The 19,170-nt window shown below is 40.6% G+C and overlaps 1 protein-coding gene across 21 annotated transcripts in view; it reads right to left on the bottom strand.

The window, feature by feature from the left end:
- Positions 1-19,170, bottom strand: part of LOC105467111 (actin binding LIM protein 1) — a 389,869-nt gene that overhangs the window by 8,134 nt on the left and 362,565 nt on the right. For 8 of the 21 annotated variants that reach the window (XM_024788343.2, XM_071069075.1, XM_024788338.2 and 5 more), the window contains 8 exons: positions 14,503-14,607; positions 12,733-12,780; positions 8,966-9,112; positions 6,416-6,507; positions 5,144-5,249; positions 2,516-2,580; positions 1,821-1,881; positions 52-871 (listed from right to left, as the gene is read on the bottom strand). In XM_024788343.2, coding sequence (XP_024644111.2) covers positions 657-871; positions 1,821-1,881; positions 2,516-2,580; positions 5,144-5,249; positions 6,416-6,507; positions 8,966-9,112; positions 12,733-12,780; positions 14,503-14,607 — 839 coding nt within the window. In that variant the 3' untranslated portion in view covers positions 52-656. Of the gene's footprint in view, positions 1-50; positions 872-1,820; positions 1,882-2,515; positions 2,581-5,143; positions 5,250-6,415; positions 6,508-8,965; positions 9,113-12,732; positions 12,781-14,502; positions 14,608-19,170 lie in introns of those variants that run through there. The other 13 variants (XM_011716634.3, XM_011716544.3, XM_024788344.2 and 10 more) reach the window with 11 other exon arrangements.

Raw genomic sequence — 19,170 nt, 5'->3', positions numbered from 1 at the left:
CAACAGAAATGCCAGTTCCAAGTGACGCATGAAATAGTCTAGGGAACTGAAGGGGGCTCTCTTGGGCTCCCAACTCCCTCTTGGGTCTGCGATCCTAACCACTATTTTATTTGTGTCATCTAAATGACCATGTATTTTTCAAAATGAGATCCTTACTGTATAAGAACAGGAATACAGTTCTTTTGCAATCGAGTTGGGGTGAGATCTTGACTTAATGGCTGTGGACAATTTCCTGAATTAGGCTCCATGAAGGAAAGTATATAGTACCTTTAAAAGAAGCCCAAGTCTATTATTGTTATTTTCTTATCTTTAATCTTGATTTTCTCTACATTTTTCCTCTTTTCTTATTCTCCCATCACATTTCTTGGTTTTTTTTTTGTTTGTTTTTTTGTTTTGTTTTGTTTTGTTTTGTTTTACAAGATTTAGGTTCTAGTGAGAAAGGAATGTCATGAGGGCAAACTGCTCTCTCCTATTGGCTAAGACGTAAGTGTCTTTTCATTTGAGAACACGCAGGAAAAGGGTAGCCTAAAGTACTGAGAGATTATAATTAAAAGAAGAAAAACTGTATAAGAGCAGACTCTTCCAAGGGTCCACTTCCACCCCAGAGAGGACTCTCCAAGGCCAAAGCAAGAAAGACCCCCTACACCTGGCCTGGTTCATGCGGTGTCCCCAAGGCCTGCAGGGACAGCTGGACCCAGGCACCAGGCATGCCTGCTCTTCACGACTATAGAGTAATGACTAGACAGATCAACCGCAACAAGCATCTTCTCAACAGAAACTGTTGCCTTGGAACCAGCAGTCTGGGTTGGAATATGGTTGTTCTGCTGGTGTGGCCAATTCAAGAAAGACAAACTGTTCCATACCTGGTAATCTGAAAAGGAAAGGAAAAGAAAATATCATAAGGGAAAGACCATGGGAAAACAAGGCACTATTCATAGACTGTATTATATTGAAATTCCCAACATATTCTCCCTATAAACCATGTTCTTTTTCTGCTCCCAGACTCTGCACATGTTATCCCTTCAGCCTCCCTGAAGCCATGAAATGCCTGCTCCAGTGTTAGTTAACAGTTAAAACATCCTTTTCCCCTGGAAGCTTTTGCTGACAACCTAAAGGTACTTACTGCTTCCTTTTCTCTACATCTCTGATCACAATGTTCATCACACAGAACTTCTTTCCTTCTGCCATATGCATTTTCAGGGCAGGGGCCATGTCTCACTCACTGTTGTAGCTCCAGTTACTTTTTTTTTTTTTTTTTTAAGAGACAGTCTTGCTCTGTTACCCAGGCTGGAGTGCAGTGGCATGAACATAGCTCACTGCAGCCTTGAACTCCTGGGCTTAAGCAATCCTCCTGCCTCAGCCTCCCAAGTAGCTGGGACGACTACAGGCATGTGCCACCAGCTAATTATTATCATTTGTTGTTGTTGTTGTTGTTGTTGTTAGTAGAGACGGGCCTCACTTTGTTGCCCAAGCTAGTCTAGAACTCCTGGCTTCAAGTAATCCTTCTGCCTCAGCCTCCCAAAGTGTTGGGATTGCAGGTATGAGCCACCGTGCCTGGCCTCTAGGTATATGATAGAGTGCTCAGCACATAGTATGAGCAATGAATAAATTCTCACAAACTTTCTTCTTATAGTTTGATTTCATTAGACATTCTTTGAAATTATGTAAATAATTGCCCTATTAGCTCACAGAAGACAGAAGTGATCCTACTCTAAGACTGCAGTACAGCATGAACACAGCCAGTATATTTGACTCTGAAGAACCTCAGCCTCGAGGGAAGACGTGGCCATGCTCAGCCTGGCCATGGGAGCCTCACTCACCTCGCACTCCGCCGCTGACATCCCCATAGCTGTTATACTGAGCGAAGTCGGTAGAAACAGGCTGAAATGAGGAAACACAATTATTAGGAAATCTCCATAGCGATCGTTTTGGAGTCAGGTGAAAAGGAAGAAAGGGTTTACAAAATCCTAGGAATTCTTCCCAAGCCAAATGCGGGGACCTTCATTATTTTTTTCCCTGTGATTCTTCTACTGCTATGCCCTCTCGGTCTTTTACAGTCGTGTACTAATGCACCGCTCAGAAGGCTCTTGGTAAGCAGGGATCTCTTGTTGATAAATAAAAATGCATTTCCCTACATAGTTACATAATTGTATTTGTTCTACAGTTAGGTTGGTTATCACACACATTCTTATATCTTTTTACAGCAGAGATAATGGCTCAAGTAATTACTTTTTCTTTCATTGTAAAAAATATTTACCAGTTTTGCAACCTAGTTTTCCCATAAGCATACATAAATCATTCTTTTATCTAAAGTTAATTTCTCCTTCTCTCAATAGAAACATTTTATTTTGCCTATAGCTCAAATTAATTTACCAGACGACCAGGGAGGTTAAAATTTTCATTATGTTCCAACACTGACATCAAGAGTCAGACGTATTCAGGCAATGTGTCGATACTTCAACCAGGGCCGAGGTGGGAGTAAAGGCAGAAACAATGAATCGGGGAGAAATCTTACCCGGTGAAGCCCATTTCTTCCATAGCCAGGGAGAGATGCAGTTTTAGATGATGGAATATATGAAGCTGAGTAAAAAAAAAGTAAAAAACCGATTGTTAGGAAATCAGAAGGTCCAATCCTTTAATGAAATTGGCAGTATCTTCTACCTCACAGGATAGAAATACCAAAAACATTCATGGCTCAAATGTTCAAAAAAATGCTACCATATTTGCAAGGAGTGGGTGGACAGTGATATGACTGAGGAGGGAAGGGAAAGAAGTCCGCGCAGTTGAGTGGGGGCTGAAGCTGGCTGTGCTTCCTACAGCTCTGGCATGCAGCTAAGTGTTCAGCGCGCTTTATTTCTTTGAACCTTCAATACAACCCTAATAACACTATTATTATTAGTTCTATATTACAGAAGGAGAAACAGGGGCTAAGAAAAATATCCTGCCAAAAGTTATTAAGCTTCTAAACAGCTGAGCAATGATGTAAATCAGGGATATCTGAATACATTAGCCCATGCCCCAGCTGATAAGGTGGCAGTAACTGAACTGGAAGCCAACGCTGTATGTTATCAAGATCTGCCAGCCATCTACAGTTGGACTCCTGGGAGGCCTTATACAGGGTATCTGTCGACAGCATGGAAGCCTCATAGGCTGCTGGGCTTGAGAGGGAGCAGCCCTGGGCTTGAATTCTGGTTCTGCAAATTAATACCTCTGTATCTCTGGACATGGCGTTTAATCTTTCTGAAGTCTACATTTCCTTTTTTTTTAGACGGAGTCTCGCTCTGTCACCCAGGCTGGAGTGCAGTGGCACGATCTCGGCTCACTGCAAGCTCCACCACCCGGGTTCACACCATTCTCCTGCCTCAGCCTCCCCAGCAGCTGGGACTACAGACGCCTGCCACCATGCCCGGCTAATTTTTTTTTTTTTTTTTTTTTTTGTATTTTTAGTAGAGATGGGGTTTCACCGTGTTAACCAGGATGGTCTCGATCTCCTGACCTCATGATCCGCCCACCTCGGCCTCCCAAAGTGCTGGGATTACAGGCGTGAGCCACCGCGCCCGGCCTCTGAAGTCTTCATTTCTTCATCTATGTAGATATAATGTTATACATTCTTATAGAGCAGAATCTCATTATTAGAAGGAGCTCTAAAGATCTGTAAACCACCGAATCCAAGATCAATGCCAGTGAGGCATCGATGAAGGGTAGCGGGAATTCCAGGTAAGGGTGTGGGCTCCGGGGTTATAATACGTGGACTTCTAAATCCTAGTCTTGCTAGTCATTGGCAGTATGACATTGGGTATGTTAACTCAATTTCTATACCCGTCTCCTGATTTCTAAACTAGAGATGAAAATGCTGCAGTTGCTAATAATAACCACATCTACTTCATTGGCATGTTGTGAACATTAAATAAAATGTTTAGCAAAAGTGCTTGCATGGAGTGAACATTAAATGCAATTTTTTTTTTTTTTTTTTTTTTGGAGACGAAGTCTCACTCTCACCCAGGTTGGAGAGCAGTGGCGCGATCTCAGCTCACTGCAAGCTCCACCTTCCGGGTTCACGCCATTCTCCTGACTCAGCCTCCCGAGTAGCTGGGACTACAGGTGCCCGCCACCACACCTGGCTGATTTTTTTGTATGTTTTAGTAGAGATGGGGTTTCACCGTGTTAGCCAGGATGTTCTCAATCTCCTCATGTAGTGATCTGCCCACCTCGGTCTCCCTACTAAATGCATTTTTAAAGGAAGTCTTAGAGGAGAAAATTATGCTGTAGCTCAGAATATGAGAGAAGAAATCTTGTGGGTTAAGAGAGAATCGGCTTATGATAAATAGATACAGGGGAAAATACACTGATAGACTATTTCAGCCCAGTATATAAGTCATCTTCTTCAAAAGTATTAAAAACACTGTTCATCCTCAGTTCTTGTATTGAAGATTTTTTTTTTTTTTTTTTTGAGATGGAGTTTCACTCTTGTTGCCCAGGCTGGATAGCAATGGTGTGATCTCAGCTCACTGCAACCTCTGCCTCCCAGGTTCAAGCAATTCTCCTGCTTTAGCCTCCTGAGTAGCTGGGATTACAGGAGCCCACCACCACACCTGGCTAATGTCTGTATTTTCAGTATAGACAGGGTTTCGCCAGTTGGCCAGGCTGGTCTCGAACTCCTGACCTCACGTGATCCGCCCGCCTTGGCCTCCCAAAGTGCTGGGATTACAGGTGTGAGCCACCGCACTCGGCCTCTATTGAATATATTAATGTAAAATCATAATGCTTAGAAAATGTCTTATTCATGTTATCTTCAAAAAAAAAAAAAAGAAAAAAAAAGCATCATGTTTTTTAGAGGATTTCCTCTTGCTGCTTCCCTTGGAGATGAGTGTTCTAGAAGACAAATCTAGCATATGGGGATTGACCTTCATGGATGTGGAGAACCTCCAAGGGCTCACCTATTTCCAGAAGAAAGGAAACTCACACATTTATGGAAGACCCATGACATGCTTATGAGCTCAGTTGACATGGAGTGGGTTTCCCACACTTCCTTTCCCGGGGAATACTCTGTAGGTTCCGCCACAAGTGAACAGTCAGAGGCAGGTTCCTGACAGGCAGGTGGCTGGCTCTCAAATCAGGGAAGGTTGGGGGCTTTGCTGCTCACCTGAGTTGATGGGCGAATCATAGCGACTGGCTAACAGAGATGACCTTTCCCGGCTCTCTTTCTCCATCTCTTCTTTCAATATCAACTGTCCCAGGCCTGAGTTAAGCTATTCACAGAAAAAAGAAAAAAAAAAAGAAAGCAAAGACTCCAATTACTTTCATGGAGCTACAGTTTCTTTGTAGCAGATCCCACAAGAAGTTCCTCATGCTGGAGGGCCTCAATGCATGTGGCCCCAGAGCCTGGTAGTTCCTGAAGAGGTATGTCAAGTTTGGGACCCTAAACCTTCTTAGCCCTTTCAGTTTCAAAGCTCCATTTCCCTAAGTCAGGCTCTATGTTAGAAGAATGTTTTCCTTCCTCTGCTTTCCCTAAAGAGCCAGGAGACCTCAAAAGGCATGTGTGAGTGCGTGTGGATTTTTGATGTGGGAAGGGAAGACTGGGGATGGTATGCTTGGAAAAGAAATTGCCTTGATTTGTTTAAAAACAAGAAATAAAGGTAATACATGCCAATTTTACAGATTTTGGAAAATCTAGAAGAAAAGAGTAACCCATAGTATGTCACTCAGAAATAACACTATCTTTGGATTTATATCTATCTAGTATTTTTGTATACACACATATAAAACTGAGATCATACTATAAATGCAACTTTGTATCCTTTGACTAATATCACGTACATTTCCTATATGCTTAGAAAACATCATTTCAAAGGATTCAGCAGCCTCTTGATTGGTGGGAGAGTTTATAACTGACTGTCCTCCTGGGCTGCTGCAGGCCGTTGCCACAGGAAGGAGGGTATGAAGAGGACCCCTTCATGGTGGCAGTTCCTTTCATTCCTTTTCTCCTGGCCCATATCCTGGGAAAAGACTTGGAGAAATGTTCAATCCCACAATCACTCCTTCAGCAGAACTGCACGAGGGAAGGAAGGTGTGGCACTACCTGGGTGGATACCAGCTTGCTCTACCTGGCCCTCCAGCAGCCTTTCAACACATGCGCTGTACACACGCCCCCATGTGGTCTCACTTTCCTTCCCACAAAAACCCAAACCTTCCACGCCCCTCTGACCTCTAGCATCTAGAGCCCAGCACGTATTCTGCCATATTCCATTTACTATTAACAGATACCTGTCTTGCTTTGCCTGCCAGACTTCAAGCCCCTTGAAGAATGGGACCACCTCTTGCTTATCTAGGGGGTTTATACGTAGTAGTCATTCAAAAAATACAGATCTTATGTAACTAGAATTGAAGACAGCAGCAAGGTAGTTTAAGGACAAACCTTCATTAATTGCTCTTCTTGAAGCTGTCGGCGTCTCAGAAGTTCCTCGTCATCTTCCTCTCTGCCACTAGATCTGCGTCTCATGTCAGGTCCTAATTCCATAGCAAAGACAACTTCTCACATCAGTCCCAAGACAAGGGAATCTTAACGGGCTAGTCCATCTGTGTTCAATTTGTTAAGCTGGCAAGGTCGGCAGTAGACTTTAACGCTTTTAAGTAAACAACAGAAGAAAAAAAAATGCCTGCCACCAATTCAGCACTACTGACTGGTTTCTCAAGAAAATGGCCCTGTGTGACAAGCCAGGTCAATGTGTAATGCAAGGAAGGCCTGAATTTAGGCTTCCCTGCTCAATTAGAACTGGGTTTGCCATTGCAACTTAGTCTAAGTCTACTGGTCAGAGATCACTTTAGCAAATGGGAAGGGCATCTCCAGTTGTTATTTTGATGTCTTTGAAGTCAATTTGCTTTTTCCTTTCTTTATTGAGACAAGGTTTCACTCTGTTGCCCAGGCTGGAGTATAGTGATGCAAGCATGGCTCACTGCAGCCTCCACCTCCAGGCTCAAGCAATCCTCCCACCTCACCCATCTGGGTAGCTGCAACCACAGGTGTATGCCACCACACCCTACTGATTTTTAAATATTTTTGTAGAGACATGGTCTCACTATATTGCCCAGGCTGATCTCAAACTCCAGGGCTCAACTAATCCTCCTGCTGTGATTAAAGGTGTGAGCCACAACGCCCAGCCTCAATTTTCAAATAGAAAGAAATGCAAATTTATCTACATACCAACAGATAGGTAAGATAGTCATTGTTTTGTGACATGTGTTCAAATCTTGTAGTTTTCTCTTTTTCTGAACATTTAGAACTTCATAATACTATTACTCTGTCTTCTACTCTTAGTAAATTCAATAAAAAGCATACTTTTATTATTTCTTTCAAGAAATGGGTCTCTAATGTTTTTTCTCATCCTTTGAAAAATGGTCACAAAAGAATTTTATACTAATAGGTAAATAAAAAGCATTAATACAGGCATAATTTTACTTTGGAACAATATAGTAAATCGTCTGCAATGTTTTAGCTTTCTGGAAAAGGGGAGACAGGGAAAGGAAAGGAGGAATCTGTCTGAATGGTTGGGAGGTTAAGATAATTATTGTTTTTCCTAAATTGCTTGGATTAATCTGGCTGTGGGAGGAAACAGGAAAGTTTGCTAATCTAATCAAAATAAACTTTAACTAATAGTCCTAGTTTTCAGCATTTTGATTAATGGACCTGAAATTTTCCTCCTTTTGGAATCCAAAAGAGCTTTAAACTACTTAGCGATAATAAATTCAACAACAAAAACTTAATTCTTCCTCTTTCCAAAATGTAGCTGCTTTAATGTCCTAGTAAGCAATTTACTAAACTAGCAACCTCAAGGCCTCAAGAACTTCCTGAAGGGCATGGACTGGCATAGGAAAGCTGATGACTGGTTCTTAGTCCTTACAATTATAAATGTCAATGTGAAGTTTCTCTCTTTCGTTTACACTAATGAAAATCAATAGGCACAAGTTTGCAAGGACTAGATAAATTTCATTAACATAATGTACAGAACACTTGTGAATAATGAACTTAGGAGGTAGATTTTCCTTAAACTCTTTCTATAAATATCAATTGATTTAAAATCCACTTGTATTGCTTGTGAAAGATATTCCAAAAATATCTTGATAAAAAATAGCACAATGAAGATTAGGACATTTTGGAAAATTGAAGGCCTTTTAGGTTGTCAACAGAAGTGTGATAAGATCATATCCTTGTAAAGCTGACTCGCTAAATTTTCAGTATTAGTTTCTGGGTTTGCTAATACTTCTTTTTAGGCCGAGTGGGTTCACTACTGACAATATAGTAAAGACACAGACATAATTGCAAAGCATGAAGCAAAGAATGAAACAGCTGAAATATGACATTTTAGCACAGAATTCATGAAAATGGTAGATGTAAAATCACATAACTTCACAGAAGTAATATTTCAGAACACCCACTACTCTGCAATAGCCCTTTTTCATGATGGAGAACATGATCTCACAAGAAAAATGTAAGTGCTTCAGTGTTAAGATTGGTTGTTAAGAATTATAACTACAACCCAGAAATAGTCTAAAACAAATTTAACTGAAAGAAGTCATGCTTCTACAAACATTTGGTAAATTCACCCACTAGACTCTAATTATATAGAACAATGTTCTTGCTATAAGGCTTTGGCTCAACTATGTTCAACAGAGTTATTGATTTTGCAGTATTAACTCTGAGAGTCCATGCAAACCATTGGTTTTAGACCAGTTCTGGATCCCAGTGGGTTTAGTTAGAACAAGACTCTGGTGGATGTGTTTTTGTAACTTTTAAGCGTTTTGTACAACAAGTTAATACCACGTTAGCTCTTTTCACTATGCTATCTCTTGGTCATACTTTTCTTAAAAATCTTCACGATAGGATACATTTTCTTGCATGTTTTTAAGCATCTCATCTTGAGCTCTCTTAGCAGTTTGTCCCTTTGACTTAGCCGTGACAGTTGCATACCTACGGCAGCAAATGAGGGGGGACCAGGCCAGTGGTCTGTCTCAATCTTTGGTGTCTCGCTGGGGTCTGGTGCCTGGGCTGCTGGGAACTTGGAAAACTTGATGATCTCTTCTGAGGACTTGCTCTGGGCTGCCAAGGCAGCTGCATCTAGATGGGAATCAGGGGGTGCTTAGCTATTGGTCTGTAAGACAATGGTGGTACAGCCCCACTTATATAGTTTTCTTGTTCTCTGGCAAAAGTTTCAGTTCCAGAAAGTTCTGTTTATTACCATTATCCATGGCCCAGTCACTCAGAGGTACCTATTGACAAGTCAACTCATTTTCCTTACTTTACGTCCGAAGCAAAGCTTCATCCTACACATGTTCTACATCTGAAAAATCCTATTCTAGAGTGCTGCCCAGCACAAGCTAGATGAGGCTATTTAAACAACAACAAAAAATTAATACAATTAAAATTCTGCTCCTCAGTTTCACTAGCCATATTTCAATTGCTCAGTAGTCACATGTGATTAGTGCCTACTGTCCTGGCCAGTGCAGATATAGAACATTTCCATCCTCAGAGAAAGTTCCAGTGGACAACACTCTCCTAGAGTAATTAGTAATCTAAAATTAAAGAGCTAAGTTGAAAGCATGATGCTCTCACTTGACTGCAGTTGTTAATCATTAGAGGGTTGGCTGGCTTTGCATCTTTGGGCAAGAAGCCAAAATATATTGGTCCAGTTCATTCTTTTATTATTTTTTATTATTATTATTTGAGACAGAGTCTCACTCTGTTGCCCAGGCTGGAGTGCAGTGACGCAATCTTGGCTCACTGCAACCTCCGTCTCCCGGGTTCAAGGGATTCTCCTGCCTCAGCCTCCCAAGTAGCTGGGATTAAAGACATGCACCACCATGCCCAGCTAATTTTTGCATTTTTAGTAGAGACAGGGTTTCTCCTGGCCAGACTGGTCTCGAACTCCTGACCTCAGGTGATCTGCCCGCCACGGCCTCCCAAAGTGCTGGGATTACAGGCGTGGGCCACCACATCTGGTCTGGTCCACTTCATTCTAATCCTTATATACTAAATACATGTGTCCTTGAGTCCTAGGAGAAATGGAAATTGGAAAATCCACTTTCAGCTTGCAGGAATTTGGCATTGAAACTTATGTTTGCCATTCCCACTCATTGTTTTGTTCAAAGGTCTGTGCACACAAGTGAGGTATCCAACTTTAAAACAACAAAAGCCAAACTAACAGCAATATTAGTTCACAAAGTTCTTAATGGCTATGCTTAGAGGAGGAGTCACAGCTTAGAGCCCCAAATCTAACCTACAGAGATGGAGCAAAACAAACCAGGTTAAATGGACAGTCCCTGATTCTGGCTAATTTTGCAAATTGGCCAGGGATGACACTAAATATTTCAAAATGTATTTATAATGCCTTCAATAACTGTTTTCTTCTGGGCTTACATATTTAAAATCTGGAAATAACCTTTTGAATCTTCAGCTCTAAGTCCTCCATTTTTTGAGTAACCTTCTGGGTCTCAATTTGCTTAAATAACTCAACCAAGGTCACCCAGTGCAAAAGGGTAGTCTTTTCCCCCTTCCTCGGAGACAGGGTCTTGCTATGTTGTGCAGGCTGGATTCTAACTCCTGCACCCAAGTGGGTCTCTCACTTCAGCCTCCCAAGTAGCTGAGACTATGGGTGCAGGCCACTGTGCCCAGTTTAGGAGGTAAAGTCTTGGCCAGGCATTAAACAGTGTTTCTCTGAATCTCTAACCTCATGAGAAAAACATTTTAACTTGGAAAACACTACATACAAAATCCCCTTTTTAAAGATGGACAAAACATGTTAGCATATAAGAAGTTCTCAGAAGTTCTGCATTATGAAGAACAAATGTGACTTTAATTAAATCTAGCCCTTCTCAAATGCATCAGGGCACAGACACCAGTTTTGGGCATAACAACTATTTCTTTGGCATGGAATGGCTGTTTTGCAAAAACATCCCTTGGAAAGCACTGCTCTGGCTGGGCTATTTTTAATTAATTACAACAGACTGAAAGATTTCAGTCAAAGTAAATATTATGAAAAGAAGTCAACTAATTCCTTCCAAACAAATAATCTAACATTATCCAATCTCCTTAAATTTTAATTATTTGATTATTTTTGTTCAGAGAGGAGGACCTAAAGATAGGATTTTTCAAAGTCTCTAAGTTGACACATCAAACTCTGATAATTTTATTCTTACATTAATAACAAAAGGATGACTTCAAACAGTACTTACGCATTAGAATTGGTGAAGTCAGTAGTTAAACATTCACATGTTAATGAGTGTGTGGAAAGACATTAAACCATAAAAAACAAAAACAAAAACAATGTTAACAAACTTAAAAAGCAAGCGTATGGTTTAAAACCTCAAAAAAAAAAAAAAAGATGAGAAAAAAAATCAAAGCTCTAGAACCATTATGATATATACATTTCTCTTTGTCTTCCTGATTCTGGCCTAAAAGTTTTTTCCTTGTGCATTTTCAATGTTATTTGATTTTCACGTCATCCTAATTCTTCCTTCTTTTCTTTCTTTCTTTTTGTTTTGTTTTTTTTTTTTTTTGGAGGGGGGCGACAGACTCTCGTTCTGTCACCCAGGCTGGAGAGTGCAGTAGTGTGATCTCAGCTCACTGCAATCGCTGCCTCCTGAATTCAAGTGATTCTCCTGCCTCAGCCTCCCAAGTGACTGAGATTACAGGTGTGTGCCACCATGCCCAGCTAATTTTTTTTGTATTTTTAATACAGAAGACAGGGTTTCACCATGTTGGTTAGGCTGGTCTCGAACTCCTGACCTCAAATGATCCACTCGCCTCGGCTTCCCACAGTGCTGGGATTACAGGTGTGAGCCACTGCACCTGGCCTCATGTTATCCTAACTCTTAAGGACTCATGTACGTCAGCTGGATTCTAAAGGCAGCCTTCAAATTTCCAGGCACAATTTGTGTAGAATTTTCTGAAATCACCTGAAGACCAGCTTTGGATATCTTTTCACAAAGATTTATGGTCAATATATCTATAGAGACTTAATAACGGTGGAGGAAAATGTGATTTACATAAAGTCATGTGAGTTCCTGAGTTAAAAAAAGGAAAACTGAATTATACATACACATTAGTGATTCTTAGTTTGCAGGAAGTTCAGAGACAAACTGATCTAACTAACTGGTTTTTACAGAAGAGAAAACTGAAGCACAGAGAAATGACGTCACAGAGCCATTCAGGGAGAAAGTGGGACCAGGGCCTCGACCTCTGTGTTAGCTTGTATCCTGTCCACTCCACTGTGCAGACATCTTCATACCCAATAAGAAACCGGAGACCTGGACAGCCAAGTTGATGTAGGCTCAGTCAAATTAGTTTTTCTAGGTGGCTGATTTTTCACTAGTTTAAATTAGTCTCATCAAAATTATTTTAAAGGGTGACTATATTTGATGGCAAAATATAAAAAAGTCTTGCTAGGATGTTTGTGAGTTGCTGTGTGACCAGTACTTCCCCCTCTCTAGGAATGGAATGACACATGGTTTGATGGGCTCAGAAACAAGTTAGAAGCTTTCTAATCAAGCTAAGTGCTCTCCATCCAGGAAAATCAATTTCACAATATTTACATCTTAGTAGACCAGAAAGGCATAATATGCTGGATGCACCAGTTTTACTCTCAAAAGCAGCAGCAGGAAAAGCCTTTCAGAGGACAGCAAGGAGAAGTTCGGCTGACTTTGCTATTTAAAAGCTACGCAGAGGAAAGCGGGTTTTACCATGCTGTTTGTAGATGGGTGGTTTTCGGTAAATGTTGATCCCTTGATCTGTGGAAATGAAAAGCAAAGGTGTGTGATTATGGGAACCAGTTCAGCGATGGGAAAAACAGATCAACCAAACGGCAAATCAAACTGAAGATCTTGAACAAAAATAATCCAGAAGGTTAATTTCTGTATTACAAAGATTGAGTTTATTGGAAGAAAAATTATAGAAATGAGTGGCTTACTATATGCAAGTGTTATGGAAGCCTTTGTAATACATCTTAGGATATATAAAGATGTGATTAACTCATGAGCCATTTATTTCAAATACACACTTCATTGAAAGTGGGATTAAAACAGGAAGAAATGCAAGCAGTGGAGGTACTCTTATGGTGAGAAAGACATAACCAGTTTGGGGGAAATCCCCAAATTGCTACTGTCTAGAAATTGAGCCCCCAGTAGATACCAGTGGCTCAATTTACTTTTCAACTAATGAGTGGAACAGTGGAAAGCAATGTAGAAAAATCAAAAGGTTTTTTTTTTTTTTAAAAAAAAAAAGACATAGAAACTTTTTATGTTCAAGGCTAGCCTTGTGTACTGACGGGATGTTCAACAAATCCTAATTTATACAGGCCAATTTTTTTTAAAAAAGAATGAATGAATGAAAAAGAAAAGAGATGCGAAACACTATTTATATATTTTACAAGACCCCATTGGATTATGGAACCATTTTGCTTTAACTATAAATACTCAGGAAATTTCAAAAGGTTTCTGTTTCCCCAGAACCGTGGGCACTGTATCTTGGTGGGGCATTTTTATGTGAAAAATCCCAAATATAGGACATTAATTTTCAAGATTCAATTAAACGTTTTTAGAAAGGACAGTCCCAACTAAGTGATATAAAGCTCAGTGAACTTTCCTCTGTTTTATTAAGTTGAGAAGCGAAAGAAAAAAAATGATTATAGATTCTAAATATGTACACTTACGTTAATATAGTGGGTAATTTATTAAACTACTTTCAGTAGCTAAACAAAGCAAAAAACAATAAACTGCTGGTAGAAATATAATATTATTACCTCTGACAGCTAATCCTGTCCTTACAAAGTGAGCTGATTCTAAACATTAAGATATGATATTAATGGGCTCTGATTATTTCAGTTTCTGATGTCAAATTACTATTTGTATTATGACAGCAAATGCTTGTGACTACTAGAGCAAAGCTTGCAGCACCAAGCCTAAATTGCAAGATATCTTCATGGGCTGTGGAGGTGGCTAGTCTATGATGCGCTGCAGAAAGACCAACCAATTCACCCAATTCTACATCTTTCTGAAAAGTCCTTGGAGAAAGTCTCCACGTTAGAGAAAAACAGGAAATAGAAAAGTATTCTCTCAGGTGATACTGTGGTTCAATCTTTTGGACGGGAAGATAACTAGATTGCCATTGCTATAATTAGTCAATGACAGCAAACCACAGAAAGGCACCTCAGAAGGCAATGATCAAATGGTGCAATGAAAATTTTACTAAAAAGCAAAACAACACAACTCAACTGCTTTTACCCATCACCCACACTCTTCAAAAATTATTTGAGAAAACATAAACCTTCAAGGTAATCCTGGCATTTAACACATAAAACTTTTGAAAGGCCCCCTAGGTCAGATCCTGCAATTTAGGGTTTGTTAACTGTGCATCCCAATTAAAAGAGCATGAGAGATGAGACGAGACGAGGTTACAAGGCTACATTCTACACTGTGACAGGACACCAAGACACAGACTGTGTCAGCTCCTACCTGGAACATGGAAATGTTTAGGGGCCTGAGCGTAAGTTGGAGTTAGAGGGCGGCTGTCTGGCCGGTAAGGGAGAGGGGAGTTCCGGCCGCTGGACGGCTCATTGCCTCCAATGAGAAGAATGGAAAAAACAAAATGAGAGAAGGGAGAGAGAAACAAAGAAAACAAAGCAAGCGTAATAAAAATTCAAAACAACAGACCGGAAGGAGGTTCATCAAAAAGGAGAAACAAAAGAAACACACTCAATTTATCAACTTGACTTGCAAAGGTGATATCAGGTTTAGTTTTCCATCACAGAGATTTGAACTCAGGTGGAGCTGGGTTAGAAGCAGCTAGCGGTCAGGTGCGTCATTCCAATGGCATGCATTGAAAGCTGTGGGCTCGCAGCAAATCGATTAGAGGGAGCGGACATTGGAAGGGATGGAAAGCTGCTTGCTCAGGATTCAGGATCAGTTGTCAGATGGTTAAATCCCAAGCGTGTAAAGGAGCGGGCTAGGCAAACCCAAATACAAATCACTCTCAAGCATGATGGCAGCAGCTGGCAATTAGCAGAGGTTTCTCCGATCTGAAGGTTAAGTCTGGGAACCTGTGTGGTCACCAAGTCCTTCCCCTTAGGAATACAAAGTGCCTTCAATTGCAGCATGTTTCTGTTTTCCTCACTTTGAAATATACAAGATAGAGTCAGACCCGTATAGCCAGGTATTTCGCAACCATTTATACCTCTCCCCACCTTTCACTTCAAAGATGAGGCTCCACCCAGGCCAATGATTCAATCACTGAAACATTTATTGAACACCTACTATGGCTGGGCACTGAGTACTACTGAGGACAAATAGATGAATGAGATACACTCCCTGTCCTCAAGGGACTTAGGGGCTATCTAAGGAGACAGACTTAAATACCATATAATGACATGTAATTGTTTACTCTGAGGTATAAGAAAAATGCTATGACACTCAGATGAAGGTGCCACCAATTCTTCAAGCTAGGTTTGAGCTGGGCATCAAAGAGTAAGCTCACCAGGTGAGCGGGCAGGTGAATGGGAGGGTGGGAAGTCCATATTCCAGAGGGCTGCAATGTCATGAGAAAGGGCTAGAATGTCATGAGAATGATGTGGTCTGGGGGAGCAACAGGACTGGCCACCTTGTCTGGACAGCATGGTGCACTTGGAGGAGAGAACAGGGACCAGGCCAGAAAAGAGCAAAGAGGTAGCTGCAAAAGCCTTAAGTGCCACCATATCCACCATCACTCCCTTCTGACCAGGAGAATGGCCGGGATGAACTGATTCAGCTTGTGCAAAATTAGAAAGAGATTTTCAACTGGCCTAAATTGTCCTCCTACCCTATGTCTGGGCAAACATTTGTCTCAGGAAGACACCAGAAGATGTAGGACTATTAAAGCTCAATAAATTAGTAGTGGTAATTGCTTTTTACTATTGAGTTGTAAGAGCTTTTTATATATTCTGGATACGGGTCTCTTATCAGAAATAATATGAATTTGCAAAGATTTTTCTCCCAGTCTATAGGCTGTCGTTTCACTTTTTTGGTGGAATTCTTTGAAACACAAAAGTTTAAAAATTTTGATAAAGTTCAATTTATTTATCTATTAACACTAATAATTTTAAATAAATCATAGATCATCAGAAAATAGAGCTCTGGCCAGTTGCTTCAGGGCAAATTTTTCTAAATCTATCCAGTCAAGTGTGAAAGGTGTCAATTTTTAGAGTTCTAAAATACATTTAAGAGAATTTTAATGTTGGCTGGGCGCGGTGGCTCACGCCTGTAATCCCAGCACTTTGGGAGGCCAAGACGGGCGGATCACGAGGTCAGGAGATCGAGACCATCCTGGCTTACATAGTGAAACCCCGTCTCTACTAAAAAATGCAAAAACTAGCCGGGCATGGTGGCGGGCTCCTGTAGTCCCAGCTACTCGGGAGGCTGAGGCAGGAGAATGGCGTAAATCCGGGAGGTGGAGCTTGCAGTGAGCTGAGATCCAGCCACTGCACTCCAGCCTGTGCGACAGAGCGAGACTCTGTCTCAAAAAAAAAAAAAAAAAAAAAAAAGAGAATTTTAATGTCTCAGCATATACATTTTTAAGTAACCAGAGTATAGATCTACACTAAATGGGCAGTAAGATATTCCAAATATGGGATCTGTGTCTGTTACTGAGTCGAATTTACATTCCTGGCTTTTGGTTATTGGTGTTCTGAAACTTCTGTTTTTTCTTCTCAAGAGTCGGTTTAGCATCCAGCCCCAAATATGTTATAATGTTGACTTTATTATTTAAGTCATATATTAGTTCCCCAAAATTGTGAAATATCATCCCTTACAATTGACCTATTAAGCTAATTTATAAAAATGTTATCTCATTTAACCCTCTTCTAAAGAGAAATAACTAGTTCACATCAGGAAAAAATGAGTATAAAAAGCACAGAGGAAAACAGGGGAAGGAAGATTTTGATTTGCATTTAGAAGGAAATAGTGTTTTAAACCTGTTGCTGAATTAAAACTCGGTCTCATTTATCATCATCAGTGCTCAGTGTATCGCCTGGCCAGGAGTAAGTGCTTAATAAATGTCTGTGAATGAATGATTGAAGGAGGCCAATTAATTACCTCCACAGCTATTTATTGGCCTGATTTAGCAAGCACCATGGCAAGATTCACCATCAATTTTCTCTAATCTCTAAATTAAAGGAAGCTAGATGCTAGTGTAGTGAAGTCCTCACTTAACATCAATAGGTTATTGGAAACTGCAATTTTAAGCAAAATAACATACAGCAGGTCCTTGAAGAACGTTGTTTATTTCAACCTAGTTTCATCACAACATTGATGAGGGGAAAAACTAGACTCTTATTTTAATATATCAATTCTCTTAAATCACAGTCTCCAAGAACCTACTGATGATGATAAGTAAAGACCTACTGTATACAGCACCGGGATCACCCCTTTTATAACTTCCCCATTACAGCCAATCCTTGACAGCTCCAATTTAATTGTTTCACTGAAGAAAAATGATTTAATCCTATGAACATTAGAAATTATTAACAAGGGTAATCCATAACTGAAAAACAGAATCATTCTTATGGTCTTTTCTCGATAGAAGGTACACCGGGTCTCAACTTTTGCTACTGCTTCTGAACCACACTGCTGCGTGCTTTTGTTCTTTCACATCGACCTCCACTGTCCTTGTAGAAAATCAGATGTTTCCAGGAAAGTTCTCATAGGTTTTGGTTATAATACACAATCAAATGAAGCCCCATTAAATCAGTTTTTATCATTATTAGCCCGTGTCACGCACACACAAAAATATCTGCATATGCAGGACACAAACTTTAAGGTTATTAGAATTAGACATTTGTCCAGGGATTAAAATCTTTCTATTAACAAGACCCTCTGGTGGCCAGTGCCTCTAGAAGCCCCTCACTTCTTGAATATGATCAAAGCCTCTCAGAGGTTATGGAGTAGCTGTCTGAATTCCCAAGGAGTGGCTTCTGGCTGAATGCTGTCACCAGTTGGGTGTGGTTCTATATTAGGCTGGATGGCTTCAGCAAACATTCACCTCTCTAGTTGTTTGAAAAAAAAAAAAAAAACACTAGTATGTTCAAATTTTATAAGTAGATTTAACTATAATCATTTAAAACTTCCCACAAAGCATTTTTAAAAATCAGGTAGAGGGAGACCCAGTGACACACCCATCTCAGCAATTCTGCAGAATGTGCTTTCCACATACCACAACCGCTCACTGGGGAATAAGTTTTTGGAATAGATAATGTTTCTAGGTACCAAATTCTTAGCCCTTGAAATACCAAAGGCATGACAAATTTTGGGCATTTCTAAACAAAAAGGAAAATTCTCAAGAAGAGGCCTCTTTCCCTTTTCTAAATTAAACACCTTATTTTTATTTTTATTTTTTTGAGACAGAGTCTTGCTCTGTTGCCCAGGCTGTAGTGCAGTGGTGCGATCTCGGCTCATTGCAACCTCTGCTTCCCAGGTTCAAGCAATTCTCCTGCCTCAGCCTCCCAAGTAGCTGGGATTATAGGCATGTGCCACCACACCCAACTAATTTTTGTATTTTTAGTAGAGACAGGGTTTCATCATGTTGGCCAGGCTGGTCTCAAACTCCTGACCTCAAGTGATCTGTCTGCCTTGGCCTCCCAAAATACTGGGATTACAGGCATGAGCCACTGCACCTGGCCAACTCCCTATTTAAATGATAAAACTTTGAACCCAACCCCGGCAGGAAATAACTGATGGGGGCCCTAAGAGGTCATCTGTGCATAGTTCCTTACTTAGACAAAGCAATCTGTGACATACCAGATGAAATCTCATATTTGGAAGATATCATTATTATCACCATCATTGTCATCATCTATCAACCCAGAATAAGATACTCTTTAAAAATAATAGGTCGGGCATGATGGCTTATACCTGAAATCCCTGCACTTTGGGAGGCTGAGGCGGGTGAATTACTTGAGGTCAGGAGTTTGAGACCGGCCTGGCCCACATGGTGAAACCCTGTCTCTTCTAAAAATACAGAAATTAGCCGGGTGTTGATGGCAGGCACCTGTAATCCCAGCTACTCAGGAGGCTATGGCAGGAGAATTGTTTGAACCTGGGAGGTAGAGATTGCAGTGAGCTGAAATCGCAGCACTGCATTCCAACCGGGGCAAC

Source organism: Macaca nemestrina, chromosome 9, assembly GCF_043159975.1.
Source record: "Macaca nemestrina isolate mMacNem1 chromosome 9, mMacNem.hap1, whole genome shotgun sequence".
Taxonomy (NCBI): Eukaryota; Metazoa; Chordata; class Mammalia; order Primates; family Cercopithecidae; genus Macaca; species Macaca nemestrina.
This window is presented reverse-complemented; position numbering and strand designations above follow the sequence as displayed.